The 17,413-nt window shown below is 41.9% G+C and overlaps 1 protein-coding gene across 9 annotated transcripts in view; it reads right to left on the reverse strand.

Moving 5' to 3' along the window:
- Positions 1-246: 246 nt before the first annotated feature.
- ARHGAP12 (Rho GTPase activating protein 12) overlaps positions 247-17,413 on the reverse strand; it is a 1,910,410-nt gene continuing 1,893,243 nt past the window's right edge. For all 9 annotated transcript variants that reach the window (XM_044066697.1, XM_044066699.1, XM_044066698.1 and 6 more), the window contains one exon: positions 247-1,940. In XM_044066697.1, the coding sequence (XP_043922632.1) occupies positions 1,766-1,940 (175 nt within the window). In that variant the 3' untranslated portion in view covers positions 247-1,765. The remainder of the gene's footprint in view (positions 1,941-17,413) is intronic.

The raw sequence follows: 17,413 nt of genomic DNA on the forward strand, positions 1-17,413 counted from the left end.
TTTTTCCAGTAAACAAAAAAGCAATAAACAAGTTAAGCTGGACAACATGCCATATCACTGATCACATGGACATGAAGGAATATTACAGATAAAAGTGAATGCATACAAGGTAGAAGGTGAAGTAGTAAACAACACAGTACCGTTCTTAACAAAATGTGACTCATCAGACACAATAACCGGAGGTTAGCTGTCAGGCACATATACATTAAAATGGTGACATAAGCAAAACAACACAAAGGCCACAAATCAAGATGTCCACTGTTTCAGTTTAATTCAGATTAGACATACCGATATGTCATTTACAGTAGTTAGTCTAGAAAAAATACATTCAAGAAATGTTGTAGCTGACCATGCTCCCAGTAACAATCTTCCAAAAGCCCTTTTAAACTGTCTACATTAATAATGTAAAGACAAATTTAAAATAAACATATATATTTTTTTCTGAAAGCACTTGACATCAGTTTATACAGTATCATTTATGTAAGTTACAATAACTATTTTCTGCAAGTAATCCTGTACATATTAAATAAGTTTAAAGTCTCTTTTTATAATGCATCCACTATTCAGTAGAAACTGTTGCAATATTCCAGTACCATCTGCACGAAACCCATTCTCTCTGCAAATGAAATAATTAAAAATCAAAAAGTGCATGATTAATATCTCAAAGTTCCAGTTCCTGAATGATCTGTGTCCCTCCCAACCCACTAAGAACTGCTCTCTGCAGCAAACTGACCCATAGTTAGAACTTTGTTTTCAAATTTAGAAAAGTATGGTTAGAAAAGAACTAAAAACCTCAACAGTTACAAGACTATACAATAACAAGTCTATGTACAGAAGCCAAAGGTTACCAAGCCTTCAGTCTATATTTACAAAGAAAATATGCCACAAAATATAATCAAAACCTCAGCATTTAAGACAGTTATATAAGAATTCATTGCAGCAAAGCCAGTACTGAGTGATGCTTTAAACCCCTGCATTTGTAGTAAGAAGATTCTAATTCATAAATTATCCGCAAAGGATAGACTTGTATATTCAGTTTTACAGTAATACTCTTGATTCGTCTTAAAGTTCTGTGTGGACTATGTGCAATACAGTACTTAGAAAGAGGGGGGGGGTACTTCAAACAATCTGCTCTGCATCACTGCAAACCACTCCTGACCAGTACTACGGCAACATTACAGCTGTGAACGCATGCATAAATCATGCAGCTTATCTTACCAACATATTCACTAAAGAGATACTGCAAAAGATTTAAGACATGAATTACCACACAGACATTAAGGTGTGCATAAATGGCAACTGAAAACAGTAACTGTACTCCTCCCCCCTTTAGCCCAACCTGGTCTTTGGAACAAACTCTTAATACAACACAAGCTCACTCTCACAGCATCATCAAAAATGAAGCGATATTTTAAATACTACAGTGTTTCACTTTCCCATTCATAGTGGTCTAAAAAAAGTAATAATCCAGTGTAGATGTGGTTCCAGAGCTGCTTATCATCAGCTGAAAAAAGGAAATTAAGTACATTATTTGTTCTGAATAATTCCACTGCAAAAAGGAAAAGGCATGGACATCAAATATAATGTCAAATACGTGCCAAGTATGGCAAACTGAACTTTCAAAGCTCCCAAAATGAAGTGCAATATTAACCAGTAAGGACTTGGTCCACACAGGTAATGCCATGTTCGATTTACAGTATTTCGACTCCTGAGCTCTTAATTAGAAACCAGTGTTCACAATGCTGCTAATTATGTCTCTGCACATTTAATGTCCAAAAATTGAATCAACTTCCATTAGAATAAGTTCCACAATTTGATTTTGATATACCATGTGGACCGCTATACTGGCAGTCTCTTTCTCAGGTCTTAAAAGAGTTGGCCCAAATACTATAGCAATACTTTGAGTGTTCATTCTGTTGGCTTCTCCACTGTCAATAACCCTAAAAAAAAAGAGAGAGAGACAAAATTATACAGCTGTAACATGTTAACTGCTGCAATCCCTAACTAACGAAAATACTTATAGGTTCATAGGTGTGTACTAGACTAATGGCCCTGGGGCCTTTACAAGCGTAGCCATAGGATTACCCTGGCATCGTGCCACCCGACCTTTGTTCCTAGTGCCTCTGTTGAGTAGAGCCACTGGAGTTATCCCCGGGGTGAATTTTCTATTTCCTATCCACTCATCAAGATTTCTCTTGAAGAGGGTGAGCAACGTGCTCTGCTTGACATGTATGGGAAGTCTATTCCATAGCATGGGCAGTCTCTGGGTTATGAACCTGTCCCTCCAGTACGTTCTATTGATTGTGGTAATGAGGTTGAGGTCTCTGGAGTGTGTAGGAAATATATAAGTGTTTACATTATAACATCGTTTTAATTTTACCTTAAGTGGACAGAGCCACAGGGGTTCATTTTTAGCCACAAAACACTTACAAAATAAGGAATACAGGAAATGCATTACATTAGGCAAAGAGTAGTGCAACAAAGTAAAAGAAAAAATGCACTGCAGTGCTGTAGACCTTTCATGATGCAGTGGTACGGAGCAATTAATATAGTGGTGCAGAGAATATACGGGAGGGTGCTTTATGACCCTACGTGTTACATTAGAATAACAGTTTGGGGATGTATACAAATATGATGAAATGCATTGGATTTCAGATGGACAGCGCTTCTGGACAACCTTTTTACATGATGCAGAGGACACAGCAGACTGACCGTGTTCAGTGACCAAGAGTTCTGTTGTGGTGTTTTAGTTGTTCATTTTGGGATACTAGGAATGTGGTTTTGCTGAAATATACATTAGTGCTACAATGCAAGGTCATTACAAAATTGTATCAGAAGGCTTTGCAATTCTGAAGTGTCAGGTAGTGGTGTTCTATCACAGGAGATGCACAAATAAAATAGCTGCTCATTTAGGCAGCTTTCAAGTATTTTTTTGATATTTGTAGTTGAAGAACTACCTATGACTGGTCCATACAGCTATATGGAAATGGAGTGCTTTTTACTAACAACGTCTTTGGAATGATTAATCAGTTGGTACCAAAGTAAACATCACACCCTTTAAAAGTTACTGGAATTTGCACACCATGTACTTAATTGTAAAGGCTGAAAGTAAAATTTTGGTAGGAGATGGGTGTATTTCCAAAAATCACAATTTGCACCGATGTACATTTCTTCATTGTGTGTTCCAGTAGGTGATGGGAGGGGAATGTTGATACAGTGAAGTTTGGACCACTGCATGACTTACAGCCAGAATTTAGTTTTGTGAGTTTTGACTTTCTGACTGAATGACTAAGACATCTGCATAAGTGAGGACATCTGGGATAATACTGACATGAAAACAAACAGTCACACAACAGATTTGTTATGTTCTCCTATAGGAAGAGGACTGGGCATGGAAAAACTCTGCCTGGTAAGTGGTCTGGTTATTTAAGCAGTTTATAAACAGAACATGCCTACTCTGAATTGAGGCAGCAAATTGTGGTAACAACATCTGGGGCAATGATGGTGAATGCTTTTGTTAAAGCTATGTAACTGGCACCCATCAGACTTCTGCAATCTATTTACTGATAAATGCTATTAGTGAAAGGTAAGAGGGCATTTGTTAGTGTTGTGGCTTTTATAAAATCCACTCACTGTTGGTGTCTAAATGGATACGTTGACTTGACCATGTTGACAGGACTGTAATAGGACTAAACTTTCTGTGGCTCTAGTATCGTTCTGTTTTGAAAGTGGAACGATAACTGTAGTTTTCAGGAGTTCAGGAAACGTATTGTTTAATGACACCTTTATGTGCTGTACTGGGGTAGCAATAAAAGTACTGCAGGTGTGGCAAAACTTCTGGTAAAGGTCACCAAAGCCACAGTGCCCATAGCAAATGTATGTAAGAACTGTAAAGTGTTTTTGGCTATTTTACTTAACAGAGAGGATTGTGCAGAGAACTCTCAGAATGAGAAGTATGTAACTGGGTTTGCAAAGTGGGACATGAACAAATCAATGACTACATTTAGGGTTAGCTAGAACTGCTGTTTTCTGTTGTACTACCACAATGTTATTCTGTAGGGATTTAACTGTTAGTTTATATAGTACCTTCCCAATAGAGTAAAGGACTTCTGCTTAGAGTAAGTAATATACTTCCGATGTAGTTTCATTTAGCTTGACCAATTTGGTTTTTGAATCCATCTCTAAGGCTGTAGTATGACTTCTGCATTGTTGCCGATTTGTCTGCTCCATAGTAAAATTAATCAGCGCTTCTTGATTTGATATCATAACATGACTGTAAGCCAAAAATTTGTTCTGAAGGAGCAAAAACTAAAGTGCACTTTAGTGTTTCTGCCCCATTACTGACTGGGGAGCAGTCTGTATTATGTGGTTTAGTTACCAGAAGAGCAGGAATACTAGTTCTGGTTACACAGTGGTGCCTAATCAATTTTCCTGGAGCAGGCTAGGTTTTGCAGTGCAGGTGGTTCTCACGCTAAACCTGGATTGGTTCCAAGAGCTTTGCATACGTATCTTAGTACCCACTGCTGATGGAATCAAGGACATGCTTGCAGCGCGGATAATCACTCACAGGTTGCAATCGGTGAGACCTGCACATGGGACCCCAAATGGTGCTCAAGTCTCCTACAATAATACTTGATGACTGTGTACTTGTGGATGCCTATCAGATAAGCGTTAACTGTTCTGGTATGATATTTGGTGGGCTTTAGCTTGCAATACATGACATGTCAAGTTATTCGCAAATGTACTTGTGCAAATCAGTCTACAGCCAGCAGAAAAATCTGGGGAAAGAAGAGCTTTGTTGAGAGTTTGCTAGTTGAACTAGAAGCACATATTCTGACACTACTAACCACCTATCCCAGGTCCTTGCCTCATGCTTTGGTATGTTATGATAGCTGGCTACGATCTCTGATAGGACACTTAGAGGTTTTAGACAGGATACAGTTATGGCCACAATTTCAAGTTTATGGAACTGTATCTACTGTTATAGTCAGATAAAATTGTTTCTGAACCTGTCAGGGTCAAGTGAGACATTTTTACACCTTTCTTGTTTGGAAACGGTATTTGCTGGGGATCGGGTTTATCTGGAGGCCCTTCACCAGTACAGTTAGCAATGGTGTAAAGAAGGGTAATGAGCTGTGGGAAGGGACTGTGAGTTTACACAGTCTATAATGTTTGGATTAGTATCAATTTACTACTGTTGGGCAGCACACGCATGGTAAAAGTTGTTTGTTGGCAAAAGACGATATATATACATATATATATATATATATATATATATATATATATATATATATGTCATGGTATTGTAGATGGTTTGGGATATGATAGTGTGTGTGGTTTGTTGGCTGGAGTAAAACAATGCAAACTTTTGTCTTCTTGTTTACTCTGAAAAACAGAGTAACCAATTTAAGTAAGTATTATAAGTGACCTAGGTACTGCCATAATTAGGTACAATGACTTCTGTAGCTTTGTGGCCATATTTTTTTTTTTTTTTTTGGTGTTTGAGGTTGAATTAAGTGACAGCATTTTGGATTATGTCATCTGTCTCATAAATGTACGGGTATAAAAGAATTTGTCACTGGGGAGGACTGGCATGGGACAGCTTTGATTAGGGCCCACATAGTTTTCTGTTTCACTAAAGAATCAGTTTATGTACAGTGCGTTAGCAGGTTATAGGCCTCCTCTGCTGCTCATTTTAATGGGAAAACTACAAGTAAACAGCTGAATTTAAGTCACAACTGAAAAGGTACTGCAGCTTTCCCATTATCTACAATTACAGTATTTCTGATTTAATACAGAATTTTGGCACCAGAGGGCACTGTTGTAACTTTAAAAGGCATAGAAAAAAACAAACTGTGTCTCAAGCTGTATGTATATGTTTTATTTTAGCTTAAACAATGGGTGGGGTTCATTTATCTGATTTTGCATTTGTAGTCCAGCTGTGCAAAATGCTCCTTTTCAGCAGAGGCCCGAGGAGTAAAGCTCCACATAAAGTTACAAACAGTTACATTCGGAAAAGCATTAAGCATTTAGAAAACATTTACATAAGTAACAACTCAGTTACACAATGACATACAAATATTTACTGTACGACTAGCTTAAGTTCAATTCAAAACAAAAGAGGGATGTGTTATATTTTCTGCATTAATAAACTCTTAGCTTTGATTTTAAAGTACTGAAACGTTTTATGTAACACACAGTGCACATTAACCATTTGTTATGTATTCAATATGTAACCAAATACTTGTTTCAAGATATAACTGATGTGACCTTGCTGGAAACAGTGTTCTTCAATTAGAGGCACTCATATTTTATTGGAAATAGCCACTTTTAAAGGTGCTGCTAGGACTGGAATGCACATGAAATTACAAAACTACCGTGCTTTCACATTTTTGTTTAGAGCTGCATCATGTATAATTACATTTCTGCTTTCAGTCACTGAATTTAAAACATTTTCTGTTGTTTCCTTTTCAGTTGCTGTCAGCCCACTTGTTAGAGACTTGAGATAGTTAAAAATACATTTAATAACTGCCTATGAACTCAATACTGCTTTGTATCTCATTTGAACATAGCTTGTTTCTATGTGCTGTATCTTTAAATACACTTTACATAACTTAAAACATTACAAGCTCCACTTCACAATACACTGCACATTTATTTGTTAACTGGGACAGAAAGTACAGTTTTGTACCTACCATAAATGTAGATGTCCGAACTGGATAGCATCTGCAGTCATAACAAGTGGGTTGTCCTGTCGTCAGGCAGCCCTGCAGTCGGCCGGATTCCAAAGTCCGGGTCCGGCTTCGGCTGATGTCGCACTCCACCCGACGTCATCTCTGTTGGTCTTCGGGTATAAAAGCATCAGCCGACGCCATCTTCCTCAGTGTTTCTTGCCCCAGATGCCAGTAGCCCTCTTGCAGGCTAAAATTTGGATAGATGCCAATGTTTCCAAATAGATGGAGGTAAACACAACAATAAGCATGTATGTACATATATACAAACAAATACACCATAAAAGACTCCCCCCCAACAGCTAGCTATTAGGAGGGTAAACACCCTAGGAGTACCAGAGAGGGGAAGGAGGGAGGGTAATCCTGACTGCAGATGCTATCCAGTTCGGACATCTACATTTATGGTAGGTACAAAACTGTACTATGTCCTTCATGGATGCATCTGCAGTCATAACAAGTGGGTAGAATACCATAGCCAACTAGGGAGGAGGATAAAGTAGATTATGGTGTGTTTAGGATCCCTTGCAGTACAGCAGTGGCAAACCCTGCTCGGGATCTGGAATATAGAGGCAAATTATAATGCTTGGCAAATGTATGCACGGAGGTCCAAGTAGCCGCCTCAATAATGTCTTTGGTTGCCACTCCTCGTAAGAAGGCTGTGGTAGTGGCTGTTGCCCTTGTAGAATGAGGTCTTATGTTCTGTGGAATTGGTTTTCCATGGAAGGAGTAACAGTATCGTATGCAATTTCCTATCCATTTGGAGATTGTCTGTTTGGAAATAGCTTTTCCTTCCCTTCCTGTTGCATAGGCTACAAAAGTTGGTCAGTCTTTCTGCTATTTTTGTTCTGTCCAAGTAGTAGCGTAGCTGTCTATGTACATCCAAGGTATGCAGTATTCTTTCCCTCTGTTTTGTGGGTTGGGAAAGAAGGTAGGTAGGTGGATTGCCTGGTTTAAAGACACTCTGGATACCACCTTGGGCATAAATGTAGGATTAGTCCTCATGGACACTCTATCTTGGTGGAAGATTAGGAAGGGTTGCACTGCCATTAAGGCCTGTAGTTCTGAAACCCTCCTTGCTGAAGTAATTGCCAGTAGGAAAGCAGTTTTCCATGACAGGTGTTGTAGGTCTGCTGTTGCTGCTGGTTCAAAGGGTGATAGTGTCAACTTTTCTAGCACAAAGTTTAAATCCCAAGCTGGTAATGATGGTTTCCTTGGAGGTTTTACATTCTTGATTCCTCTGAGGAACTGCCTGAGCAAAGGGTGCGAAAAAACAGGTGGATCAAAGCTGTATTCTGCTGAAATAGCTGATGCATGTATCTTGATGGAGGAGTAGGACAGGCCTGAATGAAGAAGTTCGGCCAGATACTCCAGAATGTTAGGCATATCTATGTTTGACACATCTTTTCCTCTAAATGACAAACCTTTTCCATTTTCCAGCATAGTTCCTTCTTGTTGAAGGTCTGCGTGCTTCAAGAATAATGTCTTTAACTCTTTGGGAAAGTTCTGGATTAGCTGCTGCTATGTGATGTTCCATGCAGTCAGTTGCAGCGTTTTAGGTTTGGATGTATGATGCTGTAGTTGTTCTGAGTTAACATCAAAGGCATCAGGGTATTGGCCACATATTGTTCCGAGACATGCTCTTCAGTAGTGGGTACCAGTGTTGTCTTGGCCAGTTTGGAGCTATCAGGATTATCCTTGGACGTTCTTCCTTGATTTTTAGTAGTACCTTGTGTATCAAAGGAAGAGGTGGGAATGCATATGCTGTTAGGCCTTTCCAGTTGAAGGAGAGTGAGTCCACTTTCCATGCTAGTGGGTGGAATGTCCTTGTGCAGAATTTTTGAGCTGGTGATTGAGAGGTGATGCGAATAGGTCTATCTGTGGCATTCCCCATTTCTTTGAGATGGTCTTGAAGATGTCCGGGTGCAGCTTCCATTCGTGGGCATCCAGTGGTTCTGCTTAATATGTCTGCTAGAGTATTGTCTTTCCCGGTACAAATATTGCCTGTAACTGAATGTTGTAGCTGAGTGCCAGGGTCCACAGCTCCAAGGTCATTCTGCATAGGGGTATGAATGAGTGCCTCCCTGTTTGTTGATGTACCACATGACTGTGGTGTTGTCTGTCCTTATCATCAACTGGCCCTCTTTGAGAAATGGTTTGAACTTTTGGATTGCCAGTTTTACTGCCAGCATTTATTTTAGATTGTTGTGCAGGTGAAGTTGATCCTGTGTCCACAATCCTTGCACGCATTTGTCCAGCATGTGGGCCCCCATCCTAGGTCTGAAGCGTCTGTTGTGATGGTCTGGCTTGGTTGACATCTGCGAAAGGGTAGGCCTGGGTTTGACTGGCATGCCTGAGCCCACCATAGGAGCTCCTGTTTTAAGCATGGAATTAGTGGGATTTCTGTTTCTAGACTGTGTCTGTGTTGGGACCATAAATTCTTTAGGTACCACTGTAGTTTCCTCATATGTAGTCTGGCAAATGGGACCAAGATTATGCATGATGCCATAAAGCCCAAGGCCTGCAGAACTTTTCTTGCTGTTAACTTGTTCAGTTTTGTTAGTGCCAAGAAGTAAAGAGGAAGTTCTTTTTGTTTTTCTGTAGTCAGGAATGCCATTTGTTGTACTGTGTCCAATTCAGCCAAGAATGTCCTTGTTTGGGATGGTATCAGCCTTGACTTTTGTAAATTGACTGTGTATCCCAGTCCTTGTAGCAAGTAAATGACCCTTTGTAAATCTGTTGTCAGCTTGCTTTTGTTGTCCCCTTGTAGCAGGCAGTCGTCCAGGTATGGGTAAATTTGAATTCCCTGTAGTCTGCAATGGCGATTACTGATGCCAGGCATTTTGTGAATACTCTGGGTGCAGTAGATAAGCCAAAGGGCAATGCTGAGAATTGATAGTGCTCTGATCCTGCAAGAAATCTGAGGTATCTTCTGCAGATTGGTCGAATGGGGACGTGCAGGTATGCCTCCTTGAGATCTAGAGTTACCAGCCAAGACTCCTTGCCCAGCATGGGAAGAAGTTGCTGTAGGGTCAGCATTTTGAATTTTGGGACAATGATGTATGTATTTAAGGTGGACAGGTCGAGAATGGGTCTCCAACTTTTTTCCTTTCTTGGAACTAGGAATAGTCTGGAATAGAACCCCTTTCCTTGTTCTGCTGTTGGCACTCTTTCCACAGCTCTCATGTTTGCTAACTCCATTATCTGGCGTAGAGCCTCTGTTTTTTGATTTGGAGGTAGATTTGGCATTCCTCTTTTGACTGGTAAAGTGTGGAAGTGAAACCGGTAACCTTGATCTATGGTTTGTAAAATCCACTTGTCTTTTGTTATGTAGTGCCAGTTCTTTGAAAATAAGGTTAACTTTCCGCCTAGAGGAGCTGCTATTTGTTCCCTGGTAGGCGGATTTAGGATTAAGTCACTGTGGTTGTGCTGATGTAGTGGCAGTGGCTGTGTCTGTGCCTCTGTTGTTACCTTGCCACTGTCGTCCTCTGTAGGCACCTCCTCTGGATTGGTTTCTGCCTCTGGAGCGTCTATTCCTGCCCCTTTGAAATTTTGTGGAGTCAGGAAAGGACCAATTTTGGCAGGCCAGTTCCTGCTAAACCTTGGGGTTGAACCTGCAAGAAATCTTTAACAGTTTGAACAGATTTTGCCTTTTCTTCCATTTTCTTCATAACCTGCTGGGCAGGTGTACCAAACAAACTTGTCTTGTCCATAGGAGCATCTAGCAACTTAGCTTTAACATGATCCGGTAAAGCTTGTTCCTTTAGCCATGCATGCCTTCTTATCACTGTGCCTGTCATGGCTGATCTAAATGAAGCCTCCAGTGCATCATAGCCACATTCTAAGGAATGGTTGCTAACCTGTTGTATGTTATTTACCATCTCTAATACATATTTCTTATCAAGAGATTCATCAGTGGTTAGTTTTTTAGTTAACTGATCAAGCATAAACTCTTGGTATTGTATCATGTGAAACTGACAGTTTAAAGCTCTAGCTGAGAGAGTAGCTGAAGTGTAGACCATTTTACCCCATCTGTCTAATGACCTTGCTTCCCTTTCAGAAGGAATAGGGTTTTTAGCTGTGGTCGGCTACTGCCTTGGGACCCTGGGATATAGTTTCTGGGTCTGCAAGTGGGGCCTTGTAAAGGTGGTGATGAGTATCTGGCACCCTGTAAAATCTGTCTGGTTTGGCAGGGGCTGGGGTAAAGAATCTGGAGCGGAGCAAACATCATTGAAAGCATCATCCACCACAGAGAGAACAGGAGGTATAGCTAAGGGCCTGTGCTGTGGGAGGTGCAGAAAGGTCCTAAGTCTTTTCTGGAGTCTGAAAAATCCTGTTGCTGCCATTGGAACTGTTCTCGCATGGCATGCAAGGTTTCCCCAAAGGAGAATTCTTCTGGTGGGGAAGCAGCTGGAATGGATTCTTCAGCATCAGAATCTTCAAAATTGGAGAAGGGAGGCTCTGGCTGGTCAGTTATGTCTGATTCATCAGCAGAATCATCAGAAGACACTGGCTCAGGGGGCTCTGCCCTAGGTCTCTTCTCTGGGGCTGAGAGGCCCTGTCTGGGTGAGATTGAGATCCTCTAATTAAAGAAATTAAATCTTCTGCCAAAGAAAGCATTTGAGAACTAGAAGAGGGCCTGTATGTGGGGGGTTTAACAGGCACTGTTTTAGTAGTCTTGGCTGCTTTAGCCCTGGCGAAGGCCTTAATGGACATGGCTGCTGGAGGCCTAGCAGCACCACGTGCTGGTGTAGAGACATCCAAGGGGATGGTGTCTGATAAGTCAACCACCGTAGTGGGTAAAATTTCTGAGGTCGATTCAAGAGTTGTAGCAGGGGCCTCAGTTGTAAGAATAGGTTCAGCTGTACTTTGATCAGTTTTCTCGGTTTCGCCGAAACCGAGACACTCGATTTGCTTTACCGTGGTTTCGGCCGAAACCGCGGACCGCGAGTGTCGGTCTTTATCTTTGCGTTTTTGGTAGATTGGGTAGTCGGAGGATCCGACGGCATAATGTACGCAAAATCAGAACCGAAAAACTGTTCTGCAAACTCCGACCGGCGCCTAAGCGTTCGTCGGTTGAAAGAGGCACAGGCCGAACAGGCTGCTACGTCGTGGGCTGGGCCTAAACAAGGCAGACAGTAAGAGTGGAAATCTTTATGAGGTATTTGTTTCCCACAGGTTAAACAATTGTTAACTTTTTCTGACATCGGCTGAGGCAAGAAAGAGTCCCCAACGGGGTACTTAGCTTTAGAAGTCTTCAAAGTAGTATTCGGTAGAAGTAATCTCTGGATCCGACCGACCGGCACTTGCGAACAGCTTCTGCTTCGGGCGCCACGCGGCAAGAAAGACTGAGGAAGATGGCGTCGGCTGATGCTTTTATACCCGAAGACCAACAGAGATGACGTCGGGTGGAGTGCGACATCAGCCGAAGCCGGACCCGGACTTTGGAATCCGGCCGACTGCAGGGCTGCCTGACGACAGGACAACCCACTTGTTATGACTGCAGATGCATCCATGAAGGACATCACTGATCTACTCTTGGGAGACAGCAATACACTCATGGCTGATAGATCTGGGGATGTGTGGCTTCCACAGTGAAAACAAGCAAAGGTGGAGTGCCCACTTAAGGTGACTCATACAGTGTTAATAGAGATGACCAGCTTATGTTTACTGAACTGTTCTTGGAAGTCTATAAATCCCTAGATAACTGGTGGGCAAAACACACAGAATCAAATACGAAAGAGGTGGTCTGAATATTAAAAAGTTAGCTATGAAATGGAAAGAATTGATGAAGCTATTCCTGGTAACCTGGATAAAAAAAAATCAGTACTTACTTACAAATGGTTATCTGCAGCACAGAAAGGCATGCAGCCTAAGGGTACAGTTGTCTTTACTTTTGAAGTAGCATGGAGAAGACTTCTTTCCTTAGTTTTTCATTTTTTAAATATGTTGAGAGTATTTGCAAGGAGAAAGTAAAACAGAAAACAAAAATGAACTAAATTCAGATCATGTTAATGTACCTTTAAAATGCAGCCTCTTGAAATTGCCTGCGGTTTAGATTCTGCATTCTGTGCTACACTGGTACTTTTGAAATAAACCAAATGCCCAGAACAAAATGGGAATGATTAAATTAACACAACCAAAAACAAATGCCTTGTGAAACTTTGATGTTAGAAAAAATGTGCTTTTAAAAGTCACGGCAATGAGAACTGAAGTAAAACTGTATTTGTGCAACAGATTCCAGTAGTTTAAAGACCAGTGCTGTCACATATTAATAACCAATTACCACCCGTTTAGCTGCTCCCTATAGTCCCACATTGCTTTGATGTCACCTGACTGTTGCTAATAATGATTTCTATGTATGTGAAGAAAAATGTTCTTTCTATGCTGTATCCCGTCGTTAGATAGGGATATCGCACAGGATCTGCCATTCACGACTGCCCTTGGGAAACTAATGCTCAAAGGGCTTGTCTGTTTTTTACTTTCTAGTTCAGAAAGATACACAAGCCATTGGAAGCTGCCTATCGGGCGCTAGAATCCGCCACATAACACAAGCACTCAGGTCACTCCACGGCAAGTACAAATATGACACAGTCATTGTCCATGCTGGTGTGAACGACCTGAGACGTACCTCCCTGGACTACATGAAAAGAGACATAGAGGAGCTCTCTGATTATGTAGCCCAGGCAGGTATGACCCTGACCCTGAGCAGTATCCTTCCTTCACCAAGAATGATGCCACAATATAGAGACAAGATGATCAGCTTTAACAACTGGCTTAATGTCTGGTGTCATTCAAAGGGGATCCAGTGTTTGTCTGCCTGGGATGACATGCTTGACAAGCCACGCTGCTTCGCAAGGGACGGCTTGCACCTGTCACCCCTAGGATTCCGGATATTGGCTAAGGCTCTTGCCACCCCCATAGTGCCTTTTTTAGGCAAGGCTCAAATTCTAAACCTACCACCCTAGAAAACAAAAATGGGAAGAAACTGAGGGTAATGCTGCTCAATGCCAGAAGTCTAAATCTCAAAATGCACGCACTCGAGGCCCTTCTCAGTATGGAGAACATCGATGTCTGTGCTGTAACTGAAACCAGGTTCAAGGCTCCTGAGAGCACGCCGGCACTATTAGGTTTTACCTCATATCATGCGTTCCGGCCCCAAAACCCGGACCACACCACAAAAGGAGGGGGTGTATCCATATTCATAAAGGCTACCCACACCTCCAGGTTCGTGGCAACGCACCAAGCTTCGAAACCATTCAGGTGCAACTAACCATAGGCAAAACTGCTCTACAAATTGTAGCATGCTACAGGCCACCCTCTCAAACTCAGGAACCCCACACAGCCTTCCTGAAGACGCTGGAGGGTATAAATGTATCTCCAAACACCATCATATTGGGTGACTTCAACTACCCGAATATAGACTGGGAACATTACTCAAGCCCTAACTTTCTAGCCTAACGGTTCCTGGAGTTCATAAATTCAAATGCCATGGAACAGCTAGTCACTGTTCCCATGAGAGGAGAAAATATACTAGATCTCATTATCACAAACATGGGGACAAAATGCTCCACACGGAAGTATATCCCTCATTGGTGAGATCTGATCATAAACTAATCTCACTGGAAATCCACATCCCGCCCACCCCAAACAAAAAGACCACAGTGAAGAACTTCTCTAAAGCAAACTTCACACTACTCAAGACTGGTGTGGTATCCTTCAAGGCCCCTGAGCCAGTGGAAACCACAACCCAAGCTGCGGAAGCCCTTACAAATGCCTTCTATGAACACCTCCAGGACTGCATGGATCAGGCAATCCCAAATAAAACCAAGACTCTTTCCACAAAGGGCAAGCGTCCAGTCTGGTGGACCCCAGCCATTAACAAACTTTACAATAAGAGGAGAAAGCTATTACATGATAGAACAAAATCCATAAAAGGGAAGTCACCCCTGATCATTATTAGTAAAAAAAATACGAGCACTCATAAAATCAACTAAGGCCAATTTTGAGAGAAAAATTGCCATGGATTCAAAGGACAATCATAAGGCCTTTTTCAGCTATGTTAGGAACCTGGGTGGAAACTCCCAGATATGCTCAGAATTAGTCCAAAATGATACAAAAATCACTGAACCCACAGACATTGCTAACATACTGGCAGACAGGTTCAGTGCAAACTTCACCCCCCTCTCCCCCCCTAAAGGAGAGAACTATCCCAGTGGAGTGTAGCCTCCCAGACATCTCAAATGCACAGGTGAAAGCTGCTCTCTCTAAAGCTAAAAACACAGCATCAATGGGACCGGATGGTGTCCCCGGCTGTGTGCTACACGAGCTAAATGAGGAATTAAACCAGCACATAAGGCAGCTGTTTAATCTCAGCCTTACCACAGGATATGTGCCCAAGGAGTGGCGTACGGCAACTGTGGTCCCACTCCACAAAGGTGGTGCCTCTACAGACCCTGGTAATTACCGCCCCATAAGCTTAACAAGTCTAGTCTGCAAAGCTATGGAGAGGATCATAATGGAGCTCATAAACAAAGATATAGGGGACTTGCAGACATTGGACCCGACCCAGTTTGGCTTCGTCAAGGGAAGATCATGCCTTTTGAACTTGGTCGACTTCTTCGAAACAGTCACCAAGGCCATTGATGAGGGAAAGGCAGTCCATACAGCCTACCTTGACCTTGCAAAGGCTTTCGACAAAATACCCCACTCGGGTATTGTAGAAAAACTTACCAGCTTAAATGTAAACCCATATGTCACAAGATGGGTTGCAAACTGGCTTAAGGACAGAACCCACAGGGTTAGAGTTGCTGGTGCTATGTCAGACTCCAAGCCGGTCACAAGTGGTGTCCCACAGGGCTCGGTCCTTGGCCCCCTATTGTTCGGCATCTACTTCTCAGAAGTACAGGCCAACATGGGAGGACTTTGGCTGACAAAGTTTGCAGACGACTGCAAACTGGGGCGCCATAGTGGAAAGTGCATCGGACACAGATATCCTTCAGAAGGGACTCACAGAAACAGATAGCTGGTGCCAGAGCCATGGCCTGACGTTAAACGCCAAAAAATGTATAGTCATACCCTTCGGGAAAAACAAGGTAACCCCAAGCTACCATACATGTGGCAATCCACTAAGCACAGAAGAGGTTATCAGGGACCTGGGGACCCAGGTTGACAGTGGCCTTTCTTTTGAAACTCACGTTGCTAAAGTGGTTAGAAAGACCTTCTACATTGCCCACCTGATCATGAAGGGATTCACATCCAGATCTAGTGAGGTCATTGTTCCCCTGTACTCTTCACTTATCAGACCAATGATCGAGTACAATGCCCCATTCGGGATGTATCTCACCCGACATCTGCAGCAATTGGAGAGACCCCAAAAGTTCCTCACCAAAAGGATAAAGGGACTCCAAAATCTGTCATATGCTGCCAGATTGAAGAAACTCCAGCTCTATTCAGTCGCATACCGTCTGCTCAGAGGTGACATGTGCCTGACATACAAGGCCATGTCCAACCCGGAATTAATGGACATGCTCCACCTCAAAAAATCCAAATCCACCAAAACCACTAGAGCAAGTGACTTAAACCTTAGCACGGATACAAATAGGACGTGCTGGAGGGATAGATTTATCACTCAGAGACTCCCTATGCTGTGGAATAAAATCCCGGTCCATGTGAGGCAGAGCACCTCGCTGGCTCTGTTCAAGAGAAATCTTGACCTGTGGATGGGAGATCGTAGGTTTACCCCGGGAAGCACTGGAAGCATTTGCATTTCCTGAAATAATTATAAGGTTGATTAGGAGGATATAAAAAGGATCGGAGACAAAAATTAAAGTGGGTGGGGTCCTCTATGATAATTTCTACTTGAGCAGAAGAACCAGGCAGGGGTGTCCTCTTTCCCCTTTATCACCTGCATTATATTTAGAACCAGTGGCAAAGAAAATAAGGGACTCAGAAATTCCAGAATATAATTGGTATGGTAGTCAAGTACAGCTGGCTTTATTTGCAAATGATATTTTATACCTGACAAAACCAGAAAAATACATTACAGTGCTGTGGAACATTTTGAGACAGTTTCAGATCTTTTGGGGTTACAAAATTAATGAAGGTAAAAGAAAGGCAATAACGGTAAATGATGTACCCACACATGAACTGGATCAGGAATATCCATATTTATGGGGACATGACAAAATAAAGTATTTAGGAGTATGGATTAAAAATGATGCTAGTGTGGCACCTAAGGATATGTGGAAAGAGACTAAACAAAAGATGATAAAAAAGTTGAGAAAATGGGAGCTTTGTTACATGGATATGGATAGCAGTTAAAATGTTTTTAGTCCCTTTAGTCTTGTACAGTGATCAGACATATTTTTATCAACCAGAGGAGAAGTTGTGGGTAGCAATTAATACACAGCTAAAGGACATTATATGGGAGGGGAAGAAGCAAGAGTCAAGTAGGATAAGTTGATTCTTCCAGTAAGAACAGGGCGGATTGGGATTACCCAATTTGATGGAGTATTTCAGAGCAACACAGTTAAGACTCCTATACATAGCACAAGCAGAAAACTATAATTCAAAGTGGAAAGGGATGATGATGAAATGGGGGGGGGGAGCTCCAGAAACAAAGAGAGACTGGGATTTTGGATGCAGGTCTTTAAGGATAATAACAATAATTATACAGAACATTA

This window comes from Protopterus annectens, chromosome 3.part1 (assembly GCF_019279795.1).
Source record: "Protopterus annectens isolate FY-2018-M chromosome 3.part1, PAN1.0, whole genome shotgun sequence".
In the NCBI taxonomy this organism is placed as follows: domain Eukaryota; kingdom Metazoa; phylum Chordata; order Ceratodontiformes; family Protopteridae; genus Protopterus; species Protopterus annectens.